Below are 26,965 nucleotides of genomic sequence, written 5' to 3'. Positions count from 1 at the left end.
GGCGATGAATTTAATTTGAGCCGTATATATATGGCCCTAGCAAGCAAGCTTAGTTTGCCAAGAACAAGCAAAGGAACAAGCGTTAATTCGAAATTAATTAAATCTGTACAGGATTCGTTCAAAGAAAGAAGAAGGGCTACTCCAAATTGAAGATCTATAAAAACTTCCATTATCATGGACGAATACGGGCCACGGGGAACCGATTTTAGAGAAATCCATCTGCACATAGGTGTGTAAGCTGCTCGTAGAATAAGATTTCAACACGTGTGTCGTTAATCTATTACTCACAATAATTAATTAGTCACCTGGAAATTTTTGTTTCAGGAACGTAGAAGGTTCGTAGCACCCGAGATTTGAACTTCCAAGCTCCGTGCTGCTACTAAAATCCCAAACAAATCTAGTTGAACCTTTAATTAATCTCTTGACATGCTAATTAAGATAAACTTGATCCCGGCCTGTCAAACAAGCACATATGAAACAAGAAAATGCTTAATTATTCCAAAAAAATAAAATCCTTACATGATTCTGCCAAAGAAACAAACCCCAAATCTAGAAAGCAAAGCAGTCTGGCACCAAGATCAGCCCAAGAAGAAATCAGACCAGGTTGATTCTCCCCTCCCCCCTCCTCTTCGAAGAAGATCGATTTGGTGGTAAAATCTTAGAGCTCTTGTCAATCTCTCTCATTAGCGAGAGAGGTATGACGGTAACCAACGAGGTGGGCGTTGGTACGGCGATTTGAAGTGTGAAGACTCACAAGCAACCAGAGCATTTTAAGGCTGAATCACAGGGGTTAAGAAGGACGTATTCACCGTTTGATCTAAATCTCCATCAAACATACCAGATCTGCCAATAGGCCTCTAGCCACACCCACATAGGGCTCAAATATTTGTTAATGGGTGCTACCTATGATTTGAGATGGATATGGTATAGCTATATGATGTTATTGTTTGTATTGTAGTTGATAAAACGAATATAGATATACTTAGACCATCTAAGACGTTTTTTTTCTACATTATTATTTCAAGCTTACAAAAACATGAGTTTGTGTCTATGTCAAAGTACTACAGTTATGTGTTCACTGGTGGAGAAAGCGTTTGTAGTCCCGGTTCGTAACCCCCCTTTAGTCCCGGTTTCCAAACCAGGACTACCAATCCGGGACTAAAGATCGCTATCTTTAGTCCCGGGTGAAATAACCGGGACTAAAGATCGAGCTGACCTTTTTTTTTTGCATGGTCCTGTTGCTGCATGGTTTATATATATATATATATATATATGTATATATATATATATATATATATGTATATATATATATATAAACCATGCATATATATGTTTCAATACATATATACATGCATAATATATATGTATTTATACATATATATATATGTTATGCAAATGTATATGTGTGTATATATATATATATATATATATATATATATATGATCAAAATATATATTTACATTAAAAAAAATGTGTACACATGCATATAGAAAAATAGACATGTATTAATTACAATCCATTATGATGTCCTAGCTAGCTATGATTTCGACGTAGTAGTAGTCGTTATCTCAGAAGCTAAGGACCTATGAATTGTATTTCCGTCGTAGTAGAATTCACCCTTAGGATCAAGGATTTGTTCGTTGATGAATCCCATGAGTTGTTCTTGAACCGCCGCGATAAATTCCTTGTGTGTGATCAGGTTATCCCTCATGCGAATAAACTATATGAATGTATGAAATTAATTAGTAATTAAACAACAAATCGATACGTAATGAAATTTTGAATTTATTTGTACGTACATCGAGCTCTCTTGTGGTGATGATTTGGTCTGCAAGGCAGTGGCAATACTCGCACACGTAGTAGCCGCACAAGTTAGTTCCCTGCTTTTGCTTTGCGCACTATAAATAAATGACAAACGGCAAGAGATCTAATTAATATACACTTGTATGTATTTGAATTGGAGATTCAATATAAATGTAGAGCATGTGTACTCACAGGAAAATTGAACTTCCGCCTAAGTCTTTCTCTCCATTTGCCGCGGACGAAATGACGGAACCGATACCAAGCCCTACATGGAGTTTAAAGCTATGATTCGTAGTAGTAATTAACTATAACAAGATTCTTAATTAACATAGGAACTTATGACAGTACCTGTCTATAAGTTCGAAAACCTTGTCAAACGTAGACTCTTTTTTATCCATTGAGTCATATACGTTGACGGTGCAGGCCTCCAGGTCGAAGAGTAAAAGCACCCAGTGGAATCTGCAATGTGCGTGGGATGCATTACCTATGAAACACTTAGCATGTTCGTACGGGAATGAAATTTGGTATAGGAAGACAGTAAAATTAAACTAACTCTGTGTTGTACGGCAACAGTATGAACGTCTTGTAATACTGCGATTGTCCTCTATGGCTTGCGGATACTGGCCAAGCATTGCGACGTTTACTTTCCGAGGGTCGATGAATCCAGTATTGAAAACCCCCCGCCGTCAGGCCCTTTGAATCTCTATTCTACAACGATAAAAGGGAGTATATATTATATATAGTGTTCTTATATACAAGGACCTAATTAATTAAAGGAAACATAATAAGAAATCTAACTGAACGATACTTACAAAATCCAGCAACTCATAATAGAGACGTCGAGGGCGTCCAGCTGGTATAGTTCGTAGATACCCTTGAAATTGATCTAGAGAATGTCATCTCCTTGCAAGAAGTCCGTGTCCCTGATCCTCGCTCCGATCATCTCTCTACCGGTGGCGCTCATCTCCATGTACAGTTGATGGAACTTGTACATTTGTGTGGGTAGGGATTGCAGCTGCTCAGGCTTAACAAGCGGTTTACTGAGTTCGTACATGTATTTCACTTCCGCCTTTTCGATTGGTGCGCCTCGTAGCAATTGATCCGTAGTTAGCCCAGTGTCATTAATAAATTCTTGTATTCCAAAATCTTCACCGGTCACCAACAGCTCGATCTCCTGGTTTGGATGCTCTCCAAGCTAAGGGACTGGTTTGGACTTTCCAGAAGATGCTTTCTTGAGTGTTCGCTCATAGTCCAATAGCTTTATGGCCTCCTTGGCAGGTGCAGACATACCCCTGAAGAAGTTCCTAACACTCGGGTCTATAGGAATCTTCTTTTCTGGACTTCGAGGCTTCAATTGTCTCCTGACTTCTGATGCCACATAAGCGTCAAGCTCCTCTTGCGTGCAATCGTACCCCGGGTCCTTGTTCTTGGTGGCGTCAACTTTTGCCTTCTTCGTTGCCCTTGTGGGGGCAGGCGGTGGAGCTTGGGGGGGCCTTGACTTGGAAGGTGCCGAATGAGGAGCTTGCGGAGGAGTCGGTGTAGGAGCCTGAGGAGGAGTCGGTGCAGGAGCCTAAGGAGGAGTCGGTGCAGGAGCCTGAGGTGGAGACGGTGCTGGAGCATGAGGAGGAGACGGTGCAGGAGCCTGAGGAGGAGATGGCGGAGCCGGAGGAGATGGTGCACGAGACGCCGCTTGTCGCCCAGGGAGGATCATGTACCGCTTGCACCATAGTATAATGGTGTGGCTTGTGTCTTGTAGATGCGTCTCACCGTCTCCTCCAGGGTAATCCAACTCGAGGTCCTCGTACGCGCCTTCGACCAACTCAACTTCGACCTTGGAGTATCCTGCTGGAATCGGCCTGCAGTAGTAAGTACCTGAAGGGTCCGTTGGGATGGCCATGCCTGACGCCACCTTCACGTGGTGAGAGGTTATTTATTAGTAATCAACATATATAAGCAGCAACTTGCGGAATGGACAAATCTAAAATCTATAAACTACGAGCTTACCTTTATTAATAAGTTCTTGAAGGGAATATGCAACTCACATGGTGTCCGCTAAGTGATGTCATCAACGGGGCAAGTGGTTTCGTCCTAGGTTTGCATGGCGTCCATGCTCTATGATCCTACCTGCCCCGTTGGGGCGCAGCTACAACGATTTCCTGAAGGGCTCACCATTGCAGGAGGAATGGTCGGCAGGGGATCATGGGACCGATGTGCGGCCATGTGTTCATCAACCTTCCTTGCCACCTCCTCTTGCATGCTGAGCTTGTAGCTCGATACCCTGTACTCAAGATCTACAATCTTCGCCTCGGTATCTCTCTTGCTCCTCATCCGACTCCTGTACGTGTGGATGTCCTCCTTGAACCCAATCTTCCAAGGAATCACCTCTTTCCCTTGTGTTCGTCCTGGATGCTCTAGAGTCCGCAGGGCGAGTGACAGCTCGTCCTTCTCTCTGTCGGGTCGGAACATGCCCTGAGAAGAGGCTTCCACTGCGTCCGTTAGTCGACGCGCAGCCTCGCGTATCTGATCGCTGAAGACCAGGGAGCCATCAACTGGGTTGAGCGTTCCACCGTGAGCATAGTACCAGAACTTCGATCAATCCGGCCAATTAGTGGTGGCCGGTTCGATACCCCTCTCAAGCAAGCTTGCCTCTATCTCCTCCCACTTCGGCATCATGACGCTATAGCCGCCTGACCCCAAGTGGTGATGGTACTTCTTTTTGGCGGCATTTTCTTTGTTTCTTTCCATCATCGCCTGCCCTTGTTGACCTGCCTTATATGCAACGAACTCGTCCCAGTGATTCCTTAGCTTTGGGAATGTGTCGAAGTTCGGTGTCTGCCCCTTTAGGATATATTTCTGGTACAGATCTCCCTTGAAGCTCTGAAACTGTTCTGCCATTTTCTTTAGAGTCCACCTTTTCACTTTGTCCTCTGTACCCGCGGGAAGGGTGAATGTCTCGAGCATTGTGGTCCACAGCATCTCTTTCTCCGAATCTGGGACAAAGCTCTCATGATCTCCCCGTGCCCTTGTTCTGCGCCAGTACACCGTACTGACAGGCATGTTATCCCGCACAACCCAACCGCTGTGATGTACATAGTTCTTGGCTGCTTCCGCCGGGGCACTAGGTCGGCCGTCTTCGTCCACTTCCGTTATGATGTGCCGACCCTCAAGCTTCCTTGCGGCACCTCGTTGCCTGCGTGCCCTCTTCTGTCCAGCGGAGGGTTGACTTCCACTAGCCTCCTCCTCCTGGTTCCCCTCCACATCCCTCTCCACGTGCCCCCTCCTGGTTCACCTCCGAATCCCTCTCCACGTTCCCTTCCTCGTTCAAGTACTGGTTTGGATTCTCGTTCCCCTCTTCTTTGTTCCAGTACTAGCTGCTTCCCTCTGCGATTGTATCGTACAATATCTGTTCCTCATCGCGATCAGCCATCTGTTCATACAAGAAATAGTTGCTAAGTCATGAGACATTTTTGCTTTAACAATCTTATATGCTAACAATCATATATGCTAAGTCATATATGCTAAGTCTAACTGTCGTATATGCTAAGTCTAATTACAAATATAATAATCTTATATTAAAACTATAATAATCTTATACGAAAACTCAAATAATATTGTATTAAAACTGTAATAGTCAACTATGCCAAGTCTAAGTGATGTATATTAGGACCCTAGCTAGTCAATAATTATATACTAAGTCTAATTACAAATATAATAATCTTATATTAAAACTCAAATAATCTTATACTAAAACTCAAATAGTCATATATGCTAAGTCTAACTGTCCTATATTAGAACCCTACACAATCTTATATGCTAAGTCTAATTACAAATCTAATAATCTTATATTAAAACTATAATAATCTTATATTAAAACTCAAATAGACATATATGCTAAGTCTAACTGTCCTATATTAGAACCCTACACAATCTTATATGCTAAGTCTAATTACAAATCTAATAATCTTATATTAAAACTATAATAATCTTATATCGAAACTCAAATAGTCATGTATGCTAAGTCTAATTGTTGTATATTAGAACCCTACACAATCTTATATGCTAAGTCTAATTACAAATCTAATAATCTTATATTAAAACTCAAATAATCTTATAGTAAAACTCAAATAGTCATATATGCTAAGTCTAACTGTCGTATATTAGAACCCTACACAATCTTATATGCTAAGTCTAATTACAAATCTAATAATCTTATATTAAAACTCAAATAATCTTATACTAAAACTCAAATAGTCATATATGCTAAGTCTAACTGTCATATATTAGAACCCTACACAATCTTATATGCTAAGTCTAATTACAAATCTAATAATCTTATATTAAAACTATAATAATCTTATATTAAAACTCAAATAATATTGTATTAAACTCTAATTATAATGCTAAGTCTAAGTGTCGTATATTAAATCTAATAGTCTTAATTGCATTAAAAATCTAACAATCATATATTTGCATCACTTGCCTACGCGAATTCCTTCGAGGGCTAGCTACCACTCCGGCTTGAGGGACGACGACGACAATGTCTTTTCTGCAACTTACGAAAAGATGTATTAGGATAAACGCGAAGTAACATATATTGTATTTCACGTTCGCGTTCTCGTTAAGTTCACGTTTCGTTCACGATCGTTCACGTTCGCGTTCTCGTTAAGTTCACGTTTCATTCACCTACGTTCGTTCGTTCACGTGCGTCCACGTTAACGTACGTTAAGTAATGTTCACGTTCTTGTTAAGTTCACTTTTCGTTCACGCACGTTTGTTCATTTACGTACGTTCAAATACAACGTTAAGTTCACGTTCGTTCACGTTCACGTTCATGTTTGTTCGTTCATGTTCGTTCGTTCGTTCACGTTCTCGTTCACGTACGTTTCGTTCGTTCACGTTCTCGTTCAAGTTCGTTCGTTCATGTTCACGTTCACGTTCACGTGGCGGCAGCGGAGCGGCAGTGGGGCGGCAGCAGAGCGGCGGTGGGGCGGCAGCAGAGCGACGGCGGGGCGGCGCGACTGCGGCTTGGCACGGCGGTGGCGGGGCAGCGCGGCATCGGCGTGGCGCGCGGCGCGGCGGCGGCGAAGCGCGGCGGCGTGGCGGCGCGGCGGTGCCGTGCCGCGGCGGTGTCTTGGCGTCCCGGCGTGTCGTGCCGCCGCGGCGTCGTGGCGCGGCTTCATCGGCACTGCCAGGCGACGGCGTCGCCTGTGCCGGCCGCATCAAGGTCGGGGTCGGCATCGTCGGCGCGGTGGAGTTGGGTTCGGCTGTGACGACGTCGGCGGCGGCGTTGGCAACGAGGCGGCCGGCGGCGGTTTGGGGAGAGAGAGAGATCGAGATCGGAGAGAGAGAGAGGGAGGCAGCGGCGGCTCTCACCCCAGAGATGCGGTGGCGGCGGAGGCGGCGGAGGCGGCTACAACGACGCACGCGAGACGACGGCGAGATACGACGGTGGCGTCGGCGCGGGGATGCCCTAGGCAGTGGCGGCGAAGGAGAAGCCGAGAGAGATCGATCGGGGAAAAAACTTCTAAGTGTTGGTGGAAAAGACGAGGGCGCGCATCGGGAATATATATGCCCCTAGATCTTTAGTCCCGGTTGATGAGAACAACCGGGAGTAAAGATATCTTTACTCCCGGTTGTTGAGAACAACCGGGACTAAAGATCGGTTGTTCTCATCAACCGGGACTAAAGATATTTTCCCGCTATTTCCAAATTCTTTTTAAACCCGATTAGGGTTAAGAACCGGGACTACTAATAAGTGCACTGAATATTAATTTCCATTACATATGTGTTTCTAAAATAGAAAATAATGCATTAAAATTATTTAAAGTCGAAAAATTAATGACAATTACTTCGAAAAATTATTGTTGTCTGTAGTAAATTAAGTGGATAAAACGTAATAAGCAAATATATGATTTAAAATTAATAAAAATTCTAATAATCATATATACTTAGCATATGAATGATATTAAATTGTTAAAAATTGTAATTAACATATGTATATACATACGACATGCATGATTTAAAATTAATAAAAATTCTAATAATCTTATATAATTAGCATATGAATGATATTAAATTAATTGTTAAAAACTCTAATTAACATATGTAAATACATACGACATGCATGATTTAAAATTAATAAAAATTCGAATAATCATATATAATTAGCATATGAATGATATTAAATTAATTGTTAAAAACTCTAATTAACATACGTAAATGCCACAAGCATGATTTAAAACTTTTAAAAATCCTCATTATCGCATATAACTAGCATATGCATGATTTAAAATTGTTAAAAACTCTAAGTAACATATGTAAATGCCACATGCATGACTTAAAACTTTTAAAATTCTAATTATCGCACATAACTAGCATATACATGATTTAAAATTGTTAAAAACTCTAAGTATCATATGTAAATGCCACATGCATGATTTAAAACTTTTAAAAATTCTAATTATCGCATATAACTAGCAATTACATGATTTAAAATTGTTAAAACCTCTAATAATTGTACGTAATTAACATATGCCATACAAAAATTGATTTATATGAATAATCAATACATCCAAAATAGTTTACATCGTGTACACAATAATTACGGCAATACATCGGCGGTGACGGTTGACCGCACGTACTTTCTCCTCACTATTGTTCACTCCTTGTGATCGCTACATGAGTAAGGGTTGTCTTCATTTGATAGGAGGATGCTAGGGTCAATCGTCACCATGAAAGGGGGTTGCCCATCAAACTGATCATAATCCTCGTCAGTCTTGTCCTCAACTCCGACGATTTTTCTTTTTCCTGGAAGAACCACGTGACGCTTCGGCTCGTCAGGCCCTCTGCCCTTCTTTCCTTTGCTAGACATGTCCTTCATGTAAAAGACTTGCGTTACATCATTGGCAAGGACAAAAGGTTCGTCCGAGTATCCAACCTTGTTAAGGTCAACCGTTGTCATCCCACTGTCATCAATCATTACGCCTCCACCAGTCAACCTAACCCATTGGCACCGGAACAGAGGGACCTTGAGAAGACCATAGTCAAGTTCCCATATGTCCTCGATGGCACCGTAATACGTGCCAGTTGTTCCATCGTGTCCCATGGCATCGATACGAACAACGCTGTTTTGGTTCGTGCTCTTCATGTCTTGGGCTCTCGTGTAGAATGTGTACCCATTGATCTCATATCCCTGGAATGTCGCGATCGACCCAGATGGTCCCCTCGCCAGGAAGGCCAGTTGTTGGTTGATCGTCTCGTTACCCATGAGATGTTGTCGTAGCCACGCGGGGAAAGTATCAATGTGATGCCGTGTAATCCATGCATCGGACTTACCGATGTTTCTAGCGCGAACTAGAGCCAAGTGCTCCTCGATGTAAGGAACTACCAATGAAGATTGTTGCAGAACCGTGAAATGGGCTTTACGGAATAAATTGTTGTCTACCGTCATTATTGCTTTCCTTCCTAGAGTTCCCTTTCCCCGTAGTCTCCCTTCATGGCGTGATTCAGGTACCCTGATTGGGCGAAGGTCTTCAATAAATTCTATGCAAAATTCGATGACCTCCTCTGTTCCATACCCCTTGGCGATGCTTGCCTCTGGACGAGCACGGTTACGAACATACTTCTTCAGAACGCCCATGTACCTCTCGAAAGGAAACATGTTGTGTAGGTACACAGGCCCGAGAATACTGATCTCTTTGACAAGGTGACAAAGCAGATGCGTCCTTATATTGAAAAATGAAGGTGGAAATATCAACTCAAAACTGACAAGACATTGCACCACATCATTCTGAAGGGCTTCTAATCTATCCGGATCGATGACCTTCTGCGAAATTGCGTTCATGAATGCACGTAGCTTTGTTATTGTTGCCCGGACATTGTCTGGAAGGATACCCCTTATTACAACTGGTAGCAGTTGTGTCATCAACACATGACAGTCATGAGACTTTAGGTTTGTGAACTTCTTCTCCTTCGTGCTTATTATTCGCTTGATATTCGTGGAGTATCCAGACGGTACCTTTATACTCTCCAAGCATTCAAACATACTTTCCTTCTCTGCCTTGCTAATAGTGTAGCTGGCTGGACTCAAGTAATGGCTTCCTTTCTCCTTTGGTTCCAGGTGAAGGTCGTCGCATTGTTCCATATGCTTCAGATCATTACGTTCTTCCATTGTATCTTTCGACTTTCCATATACACCTAGGAAGCCAAGAAGGTTTACGCAAAGGTTCTTAGTGAGGTGCATCACGTCGATTGTGTGGCGGACGTCCAAGAATTCCCAATAGGGTAACTCCCAAAATATAGAGTTCTTTTTTCACATCGCCGCGTGACCATCTTCGCTCTCTACAGGCTGGCTTCCAGGCCTCTTACGGTGTGATGTTTAGGCTTCGTACGGTGGTCCGCCTTATGTTCAAAGTGCTTGCCTTTCTTCCGTACCGGGTGGTTTGCTGCATGGAATCGACGATGACACATGTACACAACCTTCCTACAGTGCTTAAGATACGTACTTTCTGTTTCATCCATACAGTGAGTGCAAGCCTTGTACCCATTGTTGGACAGTCCGGATAGCTTGCTAAGTGCAGGCCAATCGTTGATGGTTACGAACAGCAGCGCTCGTAGGTTAAACTCCTCATGTTTGTCCTCGTCCCACACGGGGACACCTTCCTTCTTCCACAACAGTTTAAGATCTTCGACCAGTGGTCTTAGGTACACATCGATGTCGTTACCAGGTTGCTTGGGGCCTTGAATAATAATTCGCATCATTATGTACTTCCTCTTCATGCATAGCCAGGGGGGAGGTTGTAGATACACATCATAACGGGCCAAGTGCTATGGCCGCTGCTCATCTCTCCAAAAGGATTCATGCCATCCGTACTCAAACCAAACCGTATGTTTCATGCGTCCTTTCCAAAGTCTTTAAATTTTCTGTCGATGTTTCGCCACTGCAAACCATCAGCGGAGTGTCTCAGCATCCCGTCCTGTTGACGCTCTTCAGCGTGCTATCGCATCATTCTAGCATTCCACTTGTTCCTGAACAAACGCCTTAGCCATGGTATTATAGGGAAATACTACATCACCTTAGCAGGAATTCGCTTCTTTGTTAGCTGCCCATCAACTTCTCCTGGATCGTCTCGTCTAATCTTGTATCGTAGTGCTTTGCAAACAGGGCATGTTTCTAGGTTCTCATACTCCTCACCGCGATATAGGATACAATTATTCGGACATGAGTGAATCTTCTGAACTTCCAGTCCTAGAGGGCAGACTATCTTCTTAGCCTCGTACGTTGTCTCGAGCAATTTGTTTCCCTCCGGAAGAATGTTCTTGACGAGTTTCAATAAATCGCCAAATGCCTTGTCACTAACACCATTTTTTGCCTTCCATTGCAAGAACTCCAGAGTGGTATCCAACTTTTTTTTGCCCCTGCTCGCAACCTGGGTACAACGATGTTCTGTGGTCCTCTAACATCTTGTCCAATTTATGGGCCCCCTTTTCACTTTCGCAGTCCTCCTTGGCGTCCTGCAACATCTGACCAAGATCATCCGCAACGTCGTTACCATCAGCATCCCTTTCCTCCTCGCCCGTTTGATTTCCTTCAAATCCAACGTACTGAGCAAAGTCCGGAATATTGTCGTCTTCCACTTCATCTTCTTCCATTTCAACACCTTGCAATAAAATTCTTACAATAATGACAATCATACAATAATTATAAAATAATTACAAACTCTTTCAAAAGTCATACAATAATGACATATCATTATTCATACAAAAATTATAAAATATTACACCAAATAATTCTTATTTACTATTTCTAAAGTTTTAAACTAATATTAATGTGTTTTACTTCTTTTAATTTTCATTTTAGTTTGTTTTCTATTATTTAAGATTAACTTTCACTATATTTTCCTTCTCAACTATTTTATAAAACCTTCTTTAGCAAATAAACTAAATTTCTATATATTCTTTCTTCCCCACACAAATTTTCTCTCTCATCAACTTACAACTAAATTTTGGAGACAAAAAAAGTGTGCAAAATATAGCTCCAAATGTAATATGACAAAAAAAACATTGGAGGATGAAGTTGCTAACCTTTTAGGCACCTCCGATTTGTATATAATCACCAAAATAAATTCACTAGAAATTTTGGCATGATCTCCCCTCTTTTTTGAAGAAATTTTGTAGCTTGCTCGGGCAGCTGGAGGAGGAAGAAGACATATATATAGAGGTGGGACTTTAGTCCCAGTTGGTGTTACCAACCGGGCCTAAAGATCGATCCCCGGGATCTTTAGGCCCGGTTCATAACACCAACCGGGACTAAAGTTACCAACCGGAACTAAAGATCCCGGGGGGCCTGACAGGCCCTGACAGCATTTGAACCGGGACTAAAGGTCAAATATGCCCGTTACCCTTTTAACCGTCTTTAGCCCCGGTTTTTATTGCAACCGGGACTATTGTGGAATTCGGCCGACCGACGAAAGATGGTTTCTCTACCAGTGGTTGTTTGGAGAATATTGTATGACTATGATAGAAATTAGATGCAAGATGGATTGTTTTATAGCGAAATGACATGATCGACTTGCATTTTGTAAACTCATGTTTGATTAGTCATCGTACAAAAGGCTAGAATAATTGAAATGATAAATAGTTTAATAGAAGACCGAGCAATAATTTGAACTATCGTGTATCGATCATCTGAAGCCAAAAATAATTAAGCTGATATATCTTGTGTGAAAAGAGAAGATGAAGAAAGACAATATTTGATTCATATATAGATTTAGTTATTTAACGGCTAAATACAATTGAGACAACGTCTCTTTATGAGAGATGAGAGAAAATAGAATTAACTAATCTGGACCTAGATTGGTTTAGATTATTTAAATGGTTATTTGTATCGATTATCTACTCGATTATTTTAATATTTTAAGAAATAAATTATATTAATAAATAACTTAAGTGGTCTAAGCAAATACCAGTAAGAAAATATTTTAGAGAACATATTTTTTGAAGCGTGCAACAAATCATCCATTCCAATAATTAAGTGAACAAGTTTCAAAAAACAGATCCTTAACGGTGAAACATATATAAAAGATTATTCTGATAATCGTTTTATCCCTCACTATAGCATGGGGCCATAGACACAAACCCATGTTTTGCAATAGCAGTGCAAGCTACTCAAAATGAGGATCCTCATATGCCATGTAGACTGAGATATGAGATCACACCTCCTCTCTCACAGCGGAGTGTTTTCAACTTTTCATACCAGCCCTTGTCATCTTCTAATGTGTTTTCAATTAACATAATGTACAAATTTCAGCGCGCTCACACACCCTAAATTCTAGAAACAAATATAAAATATCTCCACTCCACTCTCCTCAATCCGCCAGCTGCCTCCTCAGTCCACCGACGGCCGCCGGCAGCAAACGAGCTCCAGCCGACGGCTCACCGACCTCCACGGCAGCTCCGCTGTGCCCCTCCTCTCTCCTTGCTGCGGCGGCAGTGGCCAAGGAGGCTGGGACGCGGCAACGGATCGAGGAGGCTGAGGCGGTGGCTCAACGACGAGCTCGGCGGCGCGCAAGCAGCAGAAGGGGGGGTGATGACAGCTCCACGGTGCCCCTCCTCAATCCTCGCGGAGGCAGCAGCCAAGAAGGCTTGGGACACGGCGGGGGTTGAGGAGGCCGAGGCAGTGGCGGAAGGCAACGACGAGCTCGACAAGAGTGACACGGGAGCTCGGTTGCCACCGTTAGCGTCTCTCTCCTCTCAGGCGTCGAGGAGGAGCGAGGTCTGGGCTAAAGCTCGACGGCGCTGCCTGGATCTAGACGAAGGCTAGCGACAACTACGTCGTCAGTGGCTGGCAACTCGAGCTCCACCATGACCAACTCTCACCTCTCCCACGCCGCCCTCTCACTCTCGTTGGCCAGCGAGCTCGGTGGCGGCGCGAGAGCTCGCCAGTGCCACTCCTCTCCCGGCCGGCGACGAGGAGATGGGGCTTGAGGGCTCGGAGGCCGAGAACGGCGGCAGTAATGGAGCTCGGCAGCACACGGATTGGCGTCTAGGCCCAGTCCTGTCAGTTTACTGGCCTGGAGCAAAGCTAAAAGGATAGGCCCTTTAATACAACACTAATAATATAACAATGTTTCAAATAAATGCAATGCATAAAAAAACATTATTATCAAACAAGTTATATATCTTACCTTAAAATTTTCTTCTAACATTTAATGATGTGAAATCATTGACAATGGCATCTATATCAATTTCATCTAATAAATTCTTCTAGATGCATAAAGTTACCAAACCATTTAATCTTTCTCGAGACATTACGGTAATAGCTCCACTTTGTGATTTTATCAATTCCTCTATTCTTTTCTTCTTTTTCTTTTCTCACTTCCAGATGCGTGTTTTTTAGGCAACATGATTTCACTGTGAATTTAGAAATTAATAAGTAATTTCAGAAGAGGAGCAATTGGGGAGTAGAATTTAAATCCCAAAATTTAAACATATATACTTGGCATACATCAGAGATTCCAAGAGGAGCAATTGGGTACCTCACAGTCGCAGTACTGAACTGAACGGATTCACGGAGAGGGCGTCATCCGGCCGCTCGCAGCTGACTGCCTCGCTGAGTCGCTGGTTGCAACCGGCTGCCGGCTGCCGCCGACTCGCCGAGCATGACGCGTAGCCAGTAGCCTCGCGCAGTCTCTCTGCCTCTCTAGCTTGCAGTCGTAGGTTAGGGCATAGCCGCGTAGGCGGCCAGCGGGGTACCAAGACGAAGCGGACGAACAGGCGATGAGTCGATCAGTCACAACCTAAAAGAGGACGTAAAATAGACTTATTTCAAAAAAAAAAAGCACGATAGGCTGCCACATTCCCGTGCCTTCGGGCCAACCCGGCATGGCCCGACCGGCCGACTTATTGGGTTGTGCCTGGGCCATACCGATCTCGGGTCGTGCCGGACCGGGAGGCCCATTATAAAAGTATTGTATGCGCACGATCGTCCTCTCTTCTATCAAATCCTCCAGCTTGAAACCCTAATCCCCTCCCGCGCGCCAAACCCTAGCAATCTTGATCCGTCCCTTTCCGCGAGACCCTTCTGCCACCTTGGCCGCTGCAGACGCCGTGGCACCCGACGACGGCGATCACACCGTCCTCCGCGACGACGAGCGCGGGATCCCTCGATCCCTTTCCCTCCTCGCCGCGCTCGTGGAGGCCGAAGCCCTCTGCCACGCCACCGCCGCCGACGCCGACGCCGACTCCGACCTCATCCGCGCCTTCCGCGGCGGCGCGACGCCCACCGTCCGGATCGGTGAGTTCCTTGAGCGCATCCACACCTTCATCCAGCAGGAGAGCGTCCGCCATGTGATCGAGATCCAGGGCGTGTGCTACGTTCTCGCCGGGATCTACCTGATCCGGTTCATACGCAGCGGCGCCGCGCGGGAGGCGGGGATCCTCATCGACCCGTCCACCGCGCACCGACTCGTCGCCGTCGCGATCTTCGTGGGCACCAAGTTCGGCGGGCCCATCTACAGGCTCCCGACGAGGTGGACCGTGGTGTTCGAGACCAGCTCGGACGCCGCGATCCGCGCGAGGGAGATGGCCGGCCTCGAACGGCGCTTCCTTATTGCCGTCGATTACCGCCTGTTCGTCCGTGCCGACCAGTTCGACTGGTTCTGTCGTGTCCTGGAGCGAGGGCCGCGGCCAAGCGGGAGATGCGGCGGCGGCGGTGCTGGCAGGAAGAGGACGGCGGCGGAAGCTGTGGAGGGAGAAGCGGAGGATGGCCGCCGCCGCGTCCGGGCCTCCCTGCCGCCGCCATCTGTCGTCGCCAACTAGGACCACGATATCTGCATCCACAGGTTCAATTATATTTACATAATGTATTTTCTTTTGCTGCTTCTTGTCTATCAGTTGTTTGCAGGTGGCAAGGGTGGAGAAGGTGCAGTTGGTGTTGGAAGAGTTTGATCAGACGAGGCAAGGGTGGAGAAAATGCAGCCGGCGTTGGAAGAGTTCGATCAGCGGCCATCGTCGGAGTAGAGTGTAAAAAAACCAGTTTTAATCGTAGGATGTTTAGAAACTGTTAACTCTGTCAAATTCTATCAATCCCTGTGTCTTAGATTTCCATCTTATTGGAAGTAGATAAAGAAATGCAGGGGCAACGCCATGTTGAGCTTGCCGAGTGCACAGGCACCAGGGAAAAATTTAGCTTTTAGTTATTAGCATCTAATCTCCACCTTTTGTGTACTCCCTAGAAAAAAAAATATGTGCACCACCTTCAGCTGCCTAGCAGGATGCAGGCAGCCCATGAAGGCCCAAGAAAAAGGGAAAATGAAAAGCCGCGACACGTCCCTCGCCGCCTCGCGCAAAACGCCCAGCCCGACACCCCCAAATCGCAGAACGGCGGAAGCCGGAAGCAGCGGAGCGGAGGCACTGCACGGCGCACCCACTTGCCATGATCGCTGGCCACCGGCTAACCGCTCAGGCGCTCAGCATGGCAGGGTAGCACGCCTCATCGAGCAGGAATCGCTGATTGCAGGTTGCGGCATCAAGGCATCAAGCCCTCCACGTCTCCCTTTTTCTGCATTGTGATGGTATGAAAATATTTCTTGACCAATTTTGGTGCAAATTAATTTCTTTTGAAGCAATAAGATTGTGTTTCAATTGATTGATTACCAATTCCCCTATATTAAATTGAATTATATTGTTAGGGTTTGCAAGTGGGGCTATAGTTTTGCTTATTGAAAAGGTCTAAAGAATTTGGCGGGACTTGAGGACCAGGAGTTTAAGTAGTACTGAAATCATGTCAAGTAAGTCATCAATTTTTCCCCATCTAATTAGCACTTTTTTACAGGTTATTATCGTCTCATCAAGGTTATTCTTAATTATGTATTTTGCCCATTGCTATGTAGACATGTACTACCGGATTTTTCATTTTGGTAAGCATTTTTTGTCATTGTATATGTTACATTTACATTTCTATTACATGCGTAAATTAAGTGTGCACTCGGGTCCTCCGTGCTCTAGATTCGCCTCTGAAGAAATGTTAATGAAGTCGTTTTTTCTACCTTTCTGGTGTATGAAAGATATCAATCTGGAAGTTAATAAAGAAGTCTTTTTTTGCCTTTGTGGTGTATGATATTTGTATCAATCTGGAAGTTAATGAAGAAGTATTTTTCTGCTTTTCTGGTGTATGAAATGAAGTATGTTTCAATCTGGGTTCTGAAATGGAAGCCTTTGGTGTATGGAATTTGTATCAATCTTGGACACTGGAATGGAAACCTCTCTTGGTGTGGTTTTGCGATGTGTTTGATGGAGCCTCTCGAGAATGAAACTCTACTTTTGTCATCATAAAAAATTTCTGATGATTCTTATTCCTCTTACTGGTTGATGCCTGAAGCAATGAATGAATATGAACCAGAGGAATGTGAACGAATCTTCAGGGGCGCCGGCGTTGTCTGGTTTTGAATTTCCAGATAGCATTGATAATGCGCTCAGCTGCATCGACACAAGCTGTTTGATCTGTCTGTCCGCAGGTTAAGTTCCAGAAGATATCAGCACTGAACATTGTGCTTTGCAGCAGAAGCGAGATATAGTACTATACTTTTGTCCTGGAATGGCCGGTTGATTAGTTGAATTGAATGCAATTAAGCGTATGTAAAACATGTGATTTATTATCTGAGATTGCTGTTGATTGGTTGATTCAATGTAACTGACACTATTGTAGGCTTATGTTATCTGAATGCTAATAAATACTGTTACACTGAAATCTTATATTCCTTGGAATGGCCGGTTGATTAGTTGAATTGCATATAATTAAGCTAATCGCAAGACAACAGAGTACAGTTGTTAATACTGATATGGTACTAGTTAGTTCAGTGGCCCAGTGTCCTGATAGCACAACATTGTGCTATTTGAATTGAAAATGAGGAACTCTAGTATATTATGATCTTTCAGGTTTACTTAACATGGATATAATTTTTCAAGATTCAAGATTTGATAACAGGGTCCAAACAGAGCACTTTCAAATTTCCAGCGTTGCCATGAGCCATGCTTATAAGCATGCACCCTTGTTACTGAATTATTCACTGAAGTGCTGACATACAACAGAAGGCTTATAATCACCTGTCACAAAATCATTTTAGACTTAATGGATGACACATGATATGAGCCCTGAAAATATAAAACAAAAATCACATCCCCTTACTTGCACTGAAGTTTCCAAATGCCACCTATAAGACGAATGCCACTTCACCCTGGCACTTTTCTTGCATCAAATTACAGAACAAACATGCTAACAGCTGAAAAACAGACCCGCAGTTTCCCCATTATTATGCAAGATAGTAGGATATGTACTGACAAGTACATCTTAGATAATATTTACATGTCTGTCCTGAAGACTAACAGAATGATTCCTTCAAAACTGATTCATTGCAAAAATGAAGTCATGCGCACTTGCTGCTTGTTGAAACAGATATGAGCAGAAATCTGGTGCATCCTAGGTAGGTGACTATGCTCCCATCATCAAATACTAGAAGTGGATTTACATCAAATACCAAGAATGTGCTAAACTACTGCCACGTGTCTCTTGCTACCAGCACTTGTTCCGTGTGACTTCCACCAAGTTTTATATCTCATTATGTATTACAAACTGAAGTAGTATTTATATTGCCGGGTCGGCCAATGGTTGGCTGACCAATTTCATTAAGATTTGGGCGAGAAAAATGTTGTTACAACAACACAAGGATGTGGTGCCAGTCTCAAAAGATTGAGACCAGCTTAAAAACTGAAATGAAAGAGTACGAAGGGAGGGAGTAACCCTCTGCAGCAACAAACGTGATTACTCGCCAAATTGGGAGAAAATCCCCGGCTACTCTCCAAACAGCTGTCTCTTCTGTGATGTCATCCTCTAGCGACTCATGTGTCCTAGAGACGTTCTGAAAAATCCTGGCATTGCGTTCTTTCCAAATCACCCAGCAGATTAGCATGAAAGCGCTATCGAAATCCGTCCTGTAGCTCGTCCGAAAACGCCGTCTCTCAGTCAGCCACCATTCAGCCAACGATCTGTTCTTGTCTGCCGGTATGGTGAAGTTTGCGTTGCACCATGCTCTCATTTTCCTCCAGACTGCAGCCGTGTAATCGCAGGACACGAACAGGTGGTGACAGTCTTCATCTTCTCGTTGACACAAAGGACATAGAACATCATGCGGCCAGTTTCGCTTGGCCAAATTATCAGCAGTGAGGCACCGGCCTTTCAGCGCAATCCACATGAAGAATCTGACGCGTGACGGTGCCCTGGAGTGCCACAGCAGCTCGCCATAAGGGCAATCCTCTGTTGCCATGAAGAAAAGATCATGTGCCGAGGCTGCCGTAAGGGCAATCCATTTGATTCCATCAGCCGCCGCCTGCAGAGAGACATTCTGTACTTCATCCCATAATTGGAAGAATTCACCCAGTGCTTCATTCGTCAGTGAACCTTGCAGCCCTCTAACCGGCGTTGGCGACCGATAATTTGGTTCGCCCCACATATGAGAACAGGATTGGCCACCGCCAAGCAAAGCATCCTTTCCTGGTCCAATTACTTGTCCAGAACTCTGTATCAGTGCCGTCACCGACGATATACTCTGCCGCCGATCGAAAGATTGTGTCAACATCATTTCCTGGTCGAAAACTTGCCATTGTCCATGGTCTCTCCTTCTGCTCCAGCGATTTTGCGTGCCACTGTAATCTCAGAGCCTGACCAAAGAGATTCAGATCCTTCAGTCCTAGACCGCCTTTTTCTATTGGTGAGCAGACCTTCTTGGCCAATCTATCGAGGATCGGCTGGATTTCAGCTTTCATTGGCTTCCTGATCGCAAGAGGAAGACCAAGATATGTTATAGGGGAAATCTCCTATACGACACAGAAGGATGGACTCCACCAGTTCACGCTGTTGGCTGTTGCTCGCTGCATTGTATCGGCGTGATTGCGCTTTTGGAGAAGTTTGTCTTCAGGCCCGTCGCTTCCCCAAACACATTCAGAATCCCTTTGATGGCATGAGCTTCCACAGCCGAAGGCCTGAAGAACACCACAGCATCGTCGGGCGTGCACAGTAAGCAATTGAACAAACATAAAAGCAAATTAAGAGTAAGCAAATCGACAGAAAAACGTTATTACTATATGAAAAATCTGTACATCCCAAGCAGAAAAAAGCCATATCCTCACTGGACACTAGTTCAATTCACTGACAAAACTGAGGTCATCGGATACCTCATATAGAAAATATTTAAGCATTATAGAACTTTCACATTCATGTCCACAATTCAAAATTTTTAGTGTGAGAAAACAAAAAATCCTAAGACTTCAGGTTGCTCAGATTCCCTGCTATTTGTCAACATCAATAAAAATTTAAGAAAAAATTTATTGGTTCTATTATGAATTGTAATCTCACGCCTATACCATTAAATATATGATTAATATAAACAGTGATTATCGACAAGAGCTTCAGACACATAATCTCTAGGCCATCTCTTCCTTGTCTTCTTGTTCATCAGATGTCATTAAAGTGAAAGTGCTCAACAGGTAGACAGGTACAATGCCGGCAGACTTCACTCTATTACAAAAATCTTTCTGAACTCTGAATTCTGATGACTGTGAATGGCTTCAAATTTCTGAACTTTGGCCCTTCAGTTTCATTGTCTTCAGAAGTAAGCAATGCTCTGTCCCCCCTCCCTCTTCAGTTATTATGTGAAACTAATGCATAATTCAACGTTTGTATTACATTGTGAACTGATTTTAGGGTCCAAGTCATTGGATAGCTTATACAGATGAACATTCAAGCATTATAGCACTTTCACATTCATATCCACATACCACAGTTCACAATTTTATTGTGAGAAAAATAAAAAATCCTGAGACTTCAGGTTTTGGGTCCCCCATTATTTCTCAACGTCAATAAAACTTTCAGGAAATTTTGTAACCTACCTATTTGAAATTTCTTGTTTTCCATAAGTAGTTGCTTCATTACATTGAACCCTATAAGTGTTTTACAGCGTCATCACATTAAATCAAAAGTAAACTCCGCTCAGAATTGTAATCTCACTCCTTTTTTTAGATAATGGGTAACGCCCATCCTCTGTATCCTAACGTGGATGCACATGGCCATCTCACGCCTAAACTATTAAAAAATGATTAGTGTAAGCAGTGATTACTGACAATAACTCCAGCCATAACAACAACTAGAATGTCCTTGAAGTGAAATCACTTAACCGATACAACTACAATGCCTGCAGTTTTCACTGTGTTACAAAAATATTTCTGAACTTCTCTGAATTCTGATGTCTGAATATCTCCATTTCTGAACATTGGGTCCTGGCATTGGCAAGGGTAAAACAACAGAAAGACTGCTGACAATGTTGAGAACAAGAAAGCCTATTCTCAAATACAACATCTGGACATATTTTTGAAACTAAATGAACACACTCTGAACATCAAATCTATATACTCTTGAAGAGATATTCCATTAAAAATGAAAATCATCATCTATTCTCTGTTATCTGTGTTTCCCCTTCAGTTCCCCTGTTTTCAGAAGTAAACAATACTCTGCTTTCCTCAATTCAGTTAACCCAATGTCCCTCAGGTAAATCCTCCAGAAGTCCAAGACATGGGCAAAATGCCAAAATCCTTCAGAAAATAAAAAAAAAAATCAGGGATTTGCACCTGGAGGCTGCACATAGTTTTGGAATCACCAAATCACCATGAGCAGTAAAAATACATAGCATGAGCAATAGAGCGATAGCTCAAATTTTTGGAATTTGGAACTAAATCGAAACAAGTGCCAAATTCGAAGTCAATAACGTTAAACGACCCTCAACCGTTGCTCCTGCGGGAGGAAGAGCGCGTGCAGACAACGCTGACTCGCGCTGACGTCACCGCCTTCTATAAGTTCAAATCCCGCCTCGCTCAGACGATCCACACGCACGCTTCCTCTCCTCATCTGATCATCTCCTCTCACCCACGCGCCCACGCTTTCTCTCCACCAAAACCCTAGAAATCCTCAGGCGATCCAGTGGCGATGGCGGCGGCGGCGGCTGGCGCGGATGGGCTCCTCCCGGGCCTCAAGCTCGATCCCAGCGACGACGAGCTCGTCGGCCGCTGCCTGCTCCGGCGCCTCCAGGGCCAGCCCCTCCCGCTCGGCGGCGTCATCCTCGACGCGGATTCCCTGAGCTCGCCGCCGCGGAATCTTCTAGCGGATCACGGCCGCGGCGACGAGCCCTTCTTCTTGGCCAAGAAGGGGAACGGAAAGCGGCAGAGGAGCAGTGTCGAGGGGCAGAGGATGTGCGTGGACGGCGGGAGGCTCCGGGTCCCTGATGACGGTCGCGGCGGCGGCGGCGGTGGTTTGGCTTTCTTGCCGTCGATCTTTCCTTCGCCACCACCGGTTACCCGCTGCTCCACTCCGCTGTCCCCGTCCTCGCCGCCGTTTCAGCCGAGCCGGGTGATCGTCAGATGGTGGGCGCCACCGGCGGGGTGGTGCAAACTCAACTTTGATGGCAGCGTGTATGACGACGGATCCCGGCGAGCGAGCATCGGCGGCGTGATCCGCGGCTGCGACGGTGGCGTGGTGCTCGCGTTCGCCGAGATCACGGAGCACTGGACGGTTGGCGTGGTGGAGGCCCGTGCGATGATCCGGGGGCTGAGGCTCGCGCTGGCGTGCTTCGTGGACAGGATCGTGGTGGAGGGCGACGACCTGGTACTGGTTCAGCTCATCCGCGGCGAGGAGACGCAGACGAGGATCCCGGCGGCGATGCACGAGGAAATCCTGGACCTGCTCCGCTGCTTCGCGGACGTCGAGGTGCGACACATATATCGGGAGGGCAACTCGGTGGCCCACACCCTGTGTCGCCAGGCGTACGTGCATCCCGGGCTGTGGACAGATTGCGCCACGCTGCCGGCCGCCGTCTGGGAGAAGATCGACGATGATCTGCGCGGGGTGGTGCACGAGCGCCTCTGCAACAAGAAGAAGAAATCCAGCGCTTGAACAGCAACAAGCAACGGCATGGGAGTCCAAGTCTCTAATCAAAGTCGAAGACTTTTCCCATCTCTGTGATTTGTAGATAGATAATTAGATTTGTAGTTGTACGTTTAGTGTAGTACTGTAGTTGCAGCTGTAAAGCTAATTATTCATTGTAGAATAGAAATTAATCATTATTCATTAGTTACATTGTTGTATTTAATCATTGATTTTGCAATAATAAAATAATCAACTTTTTTTATGTCTGATCTCTTCCTTGTTGTGTCCTGGTCTCCTGGAACGGCCTGTATTTATCCGTTCATTAGTTGATACTAATAACTGATTGTAATTAAGCATATGCAAAACATGTGATTTATTAGTTGAGATTGCTGTCGATTGGTTGAAATCAATGTAAGTAACATTATTGTAACCTGTTCAACTTCAATGATTATATTCCTTACTATTCAGTTCATTGATTTGTAAAACTTCTTGAATGGTGCACATTTAATGAAGGTCAATGATTTGTCACACTACTTCAAGAATTGACAACAGGCTCCAGATAGAGCAATTTCAGATTCACCATGAGCAATGCTTATGACCATGCACCATTGTTACTGAATTATTGACTGAAAGTGATAACATGCAACAACTCATCATCAGTTCATCACTCAACACAAAAGAATTTTGACCTCAATGGATGACACATGATATAAGCTCAGAGAACATAGAACAGCCACTTCAGATAACATGAGTGCCACTGGAACCCTGGCACTTCTCTTGCATCAATTTACAGAACATGCTAGCAGCTGCAAAACAGTGCTGCAGCTCCCCTAATTCATGTCACCAGGCACCAGGATGCATATTGACAATTACATCTTACATTACATTTACAATTACTTAAGACTGTACAAAAAAAAAAAAACAGCTGGCATCTCCAAGAATGTACAACTATTTGCAGGCTCCAATACAACAAGAGAACGATTCCTGCACACCCATTAACAGTATGATTCCTTCGAAACAGATTAATCACAATTTTCTAAAAACTTAGTAGGCGTCTTGTGTACAGGCCAACTCCAGCAAGATGTGTGAACTCCACTTCTGCAGATGTATCATATATGTGCTGCAGTCCTACTGATCCTAGCCAGCAGTTGCTTTACATTGTACTGGGGTACTTCTGGAATATGTGCCTGGCCTGTTTTTCTACTGTCTACTCTCTTGTCAGCAGCACTTGTGCTGAGTGATTTCCACCAAGTTTGATCTGATCATCTTCTGCAAACTGAAGTACTATCTATAATTAAACAAACATAAAAGCAAATTGAGGGTGAGTAAGTAAACTAAAAAAAGAGCTATTAGTATCTGAGCAAACTGAACATCTGAGGCAGAAGAACATCTCACTGATAAAACTAAGGCATTACCATCATGGCCTCATGGGATGGCTATGTAATTTAACTTGCCTGCTTTGTGGATCATGGAGGATGAGACTACAATCCATTTAGCCAAATAGTGTCAATTCTTCATTCATACATGGCAAATTGTTTGCTCATGATTTGGCCTTGATGGAAAGGTAGAGTACCTACCATTTTTTATCTTCGAAAAAAACAGTCGTGGCTTCCAAAATGATCAGTAGTTCAGAACTATTTGGCATCAGTACACTAATTAATATTGAAGTAATCTAAACATGACCGAATTGACGTATTCAACAGAGAGAAAATTGATTTTGTTTAGGATATTACCGAATTCAGCATTATGAGTGCACAATCTAAAGGCCAGGTTCTCCCATGGTAAGCCGAGATGGAAAGGGAGACTAACAGGCAGAGAACTTCGGGATCGTAGGCATTGCCCGACAACACGCCAGAGACCTTGGAGAGGACTGCACCACTAGAGGCTTATACGTGCATATTCCAGGATCATATATGTGCAGGGGTCTTTTGGATCCTACCCAAAAGACTACCCTTCCAACATCTAATTCCAGCAGTGGCTATAAATTGTACTGGGCGGGTACTCAAATCTCTAGTGTTCCTCGTTTCCCTTGCTAGCAGCACTTGTGCCAAGTGACTTCCACCAAGTTTAATCTGCTCAGTTTTTGCAAACTAAGACATTAATCTACAACCAAACAAACATGAAAGCAAAGTTATCTGAAGAAACTGAAGATCAGATTAATAGTATGATTCCTTGGAAACTGTTTAACTACAATCTGAAGAGAGCACCATGCCACAATTTTGTCTACTGTCTACTCTCTTGTCAGCAGCACTTGTGCTGAGTGATTTCCACCAAGTTTGATCTGATCATCTTCTGCAAACTGAAGTACTATCTATAATTAAACAAACATAAAAGCAAATTGAGGGTGAGTAAGTAAACTAAAAAGATAATTATTAGTATCTGAACAACCTGAACATCTCAGGCAGAAGAACCGGTACCCACACTAATTCAATTCACTAATAAAACTGAGGCATTACCGTCATGGCCTCATCCCTCATGGGATGGCCATGTAACTCATCTTGCTCGCTTTGTGTATCATGGAGAATGAGACTATGACTCACTTAGCCAAACAGTGTCAATTCTTCATTCATACATGGCAAATTGTCTTCCACAATCTGTCCAAAAAAGATTGGTAGTATGCATTGTGAGAGGGACAGTGCAAAGAAGATAGAAGACTATTCCATGGGTACCTAAATTGGGTCCTGATAGAATGTATCTAAGGAAAGTGATCATATATAGTTCTATGTATGCTTCTTTCTATTCTTCTTAATTGAATAGGAAGAGCTCCTGCCATTTTTTATCTTTGCAAAAAAAAAAAAACAGTCATGGCTTCCAAAATGATCAGTAGTTCAGTACCAGTTGGCATCAGCAGAATAATCAATATTGAAGTAATTTAAACATTACCAAATTCAAGTATTCAGCAGAGAGAAAAAGGATTATGTTATATATGAGATATTACCGAATTTAACATTACGTGTGCACAATCTAGTAACGCCAGGTTCTTCCATTTTAAGCTGAAATGGAAGGGGAGTAACAGGGAGAGGGTTTCGGGATTGGGGGAGTTGCCCGACAACCAGCCAGAGACCTTGGAGAGGAGTGTACAATTGGAGGCCTGCTTCGATTCAGTGCTGGTTCCTGGATCATATATGTGCAGTATTGGAGTCCTGTAGATCCTAGCCAGATGAGATGACCATGCTTCCAACATCTAATTCCAGTAAAAAAAAATGGCTATACATTGTACTGGGCTGACTGCAGTGTTCCTCGTATCCCTTGCTTAGCAGCACTTGTGCCAAGTGACTTGCATCAAGTTTATTCTCCTCATCTTTTGCAAACTGAACATCAGATGACATGATAGCTGCTACCTGAGGAAATTGAACATCAGATGCAGAAGATGCCACACACTAATAGCTTAATTCAATGACAAAACTAAGGCATTATTACAGCTATGGTATTCCAACATCGTCAGTAGCAGTACCAACTAGCACAAGCAGATCAGTCAGTACAATTTAGCGGAAAGAGAGAGAAGGGATTATGCATGGGAATATCTAAGGAGGTCCAGCACAATCGAGCAAGGCCCCAAGGGAAATAAGCTCAGGTCGAAGGAAAGGCTACCTTGCGGCCGGAGAGAGCCAGGGTTGGGGGCATTGCTCGACAGCGCCGCCATGGCTTTTCGAGCTCCTATTTCTCGGTCACAAATAGATCGAACTGCTCGTCGCCCGAGACCTCGGAGACGATTGCGCTAACAATGGAGGTCCGCTTCCACTCCCTGCTCGACCCCACGACGGCGACGAAACGCACCATCGCCCGCCGCTGCTAGGTCCATCGATGGCGGGGCGGCGCCGCCGACGACGGCGCCGCAAGGAGCGCAAGTGGGGAGTGGATGTGTGTTGGTGGATTCCTATTTTTTTTAATGGGCTTCCATGCATCGGAGGCAGGCTGAGATTTTGTTAGATGGGCGAAGATCAATCGGATTTATGCCGTCACTGTAAGGCCCATCGACTCCTCGGCGTTGGCGACCTCCACGTGCCTCGGCCTCGCCGACGGCAAAGCAATCGGCCAGTTTTTCAGTTCTGATACTTCCGGTTTTTCAGGTCCCTCGCTATTTGTCAACATCGACAAAAGTTTTCATGAAAAAATTGTAACCTGTCTATTTGAAATTTCGTGTTTGTCATACATAGTTGCTTCATTACATTAACATAATTTCAAGTGTTTACA

The 26,965-nt window shown here is 44.0% G+C and overlaps 3 protein-coding genes across 6 annotated transcripts; 2 read left to right on the top strand and 1 right to left on the bottom strand.

The window, feature by feature from the left end:
• The first annotated feature begins 13,390 nt into the window (after positions 1–13,390).
• On the top strand, positions 13,391–16,882 carry LOC127774182 (uncharacterized). Its single transcript, XM_052300457.1, has 3 exons — positions 13,391–13,536; positions 14,826–16,376; positions 16,494–16,882. The coding sequence occupies exons 1-2, from the start codon at positions 13,391–13,393 to the stop codon at positions 15,619–15,621; spliced, it is 942 nt and encodes a 313-aa protein (XP_052156417.1). The 3' UTR covers positions 15,622–16,376; positions 16,494–16,882.
• A 4,873-nt stretch (positions 16,883–21,755) lies between these two features.
• On the top strand, positions 21,756–22,804 carry LOC127774986 (uncharacterized). The gene has a single exon (XM_052301284.1). It carries the CDS (start codon positions 21,836–21,838, stop codon positions 22,796–22,798), a length of 963 nt encoding a protein of 320 aa, XP_052157244.1. The 5' UTR covers positions 21,756–21,835; the 3' UTR covers positions 22,799–22,804.
• Positions 22,805–23,438: 634 nt separating this feature from the next.
• Positions 23,439–26,673, bottom strand: LOC127772726 (uncharacterized). Of its 4 annotated transcripts, none has more exons than XM_052298682.1 (4): positions 26,363–26,673; positions 25,985–26,112; positions 25,710–25,914; positions 23,439–25,365 (listed from the first exon to the last, which is right to left on the bottom strand). In XM_052298682.1, exons 1-4 carry the CDS (start codon positions 26,393–26,395, stop codon positions 25,312–25,314), a joined length of 420 nt encoding a protein of 139 aa, XP_052154642.1. In that variant the 5' UTR covers positions 26,396–26,673; the 3' UTR covers positions 23,439–25,311. The 4 variants fall into 4 exon arrangements, 2 of the variants coding, with proteins under 2 accessions (XP_052154642.1, XP_052154643.1); XM_052298683.1 differs by having other exon boundaries at positions 25,836–25,914; XR_008017455.1 differs by having other exon boundaries at positions 23,439–24,405; positions 24,505–26,112.
• Positions 26,674–26,965: the final 292 nt, after the last annotated feature.

This window comes from Oryza glaberrima, chromosome 5 (genome assembly GCF_000147395.1).
Source record: "Oryza glaberrima chromosome 5, OglaRS2, whole genome shotgun sequence".
Taxonomy (NCBI): Eukaryota; Viridiplantae; Streptophyta; class Magnoliopsida; order Poales; family Poaceae; genus Oryza; species Oryza glaberrima.
Note: the sequence above shows the minus strand (reverse complement) of the source record. Positions and strands in the feature narration are given on the sequence as shown.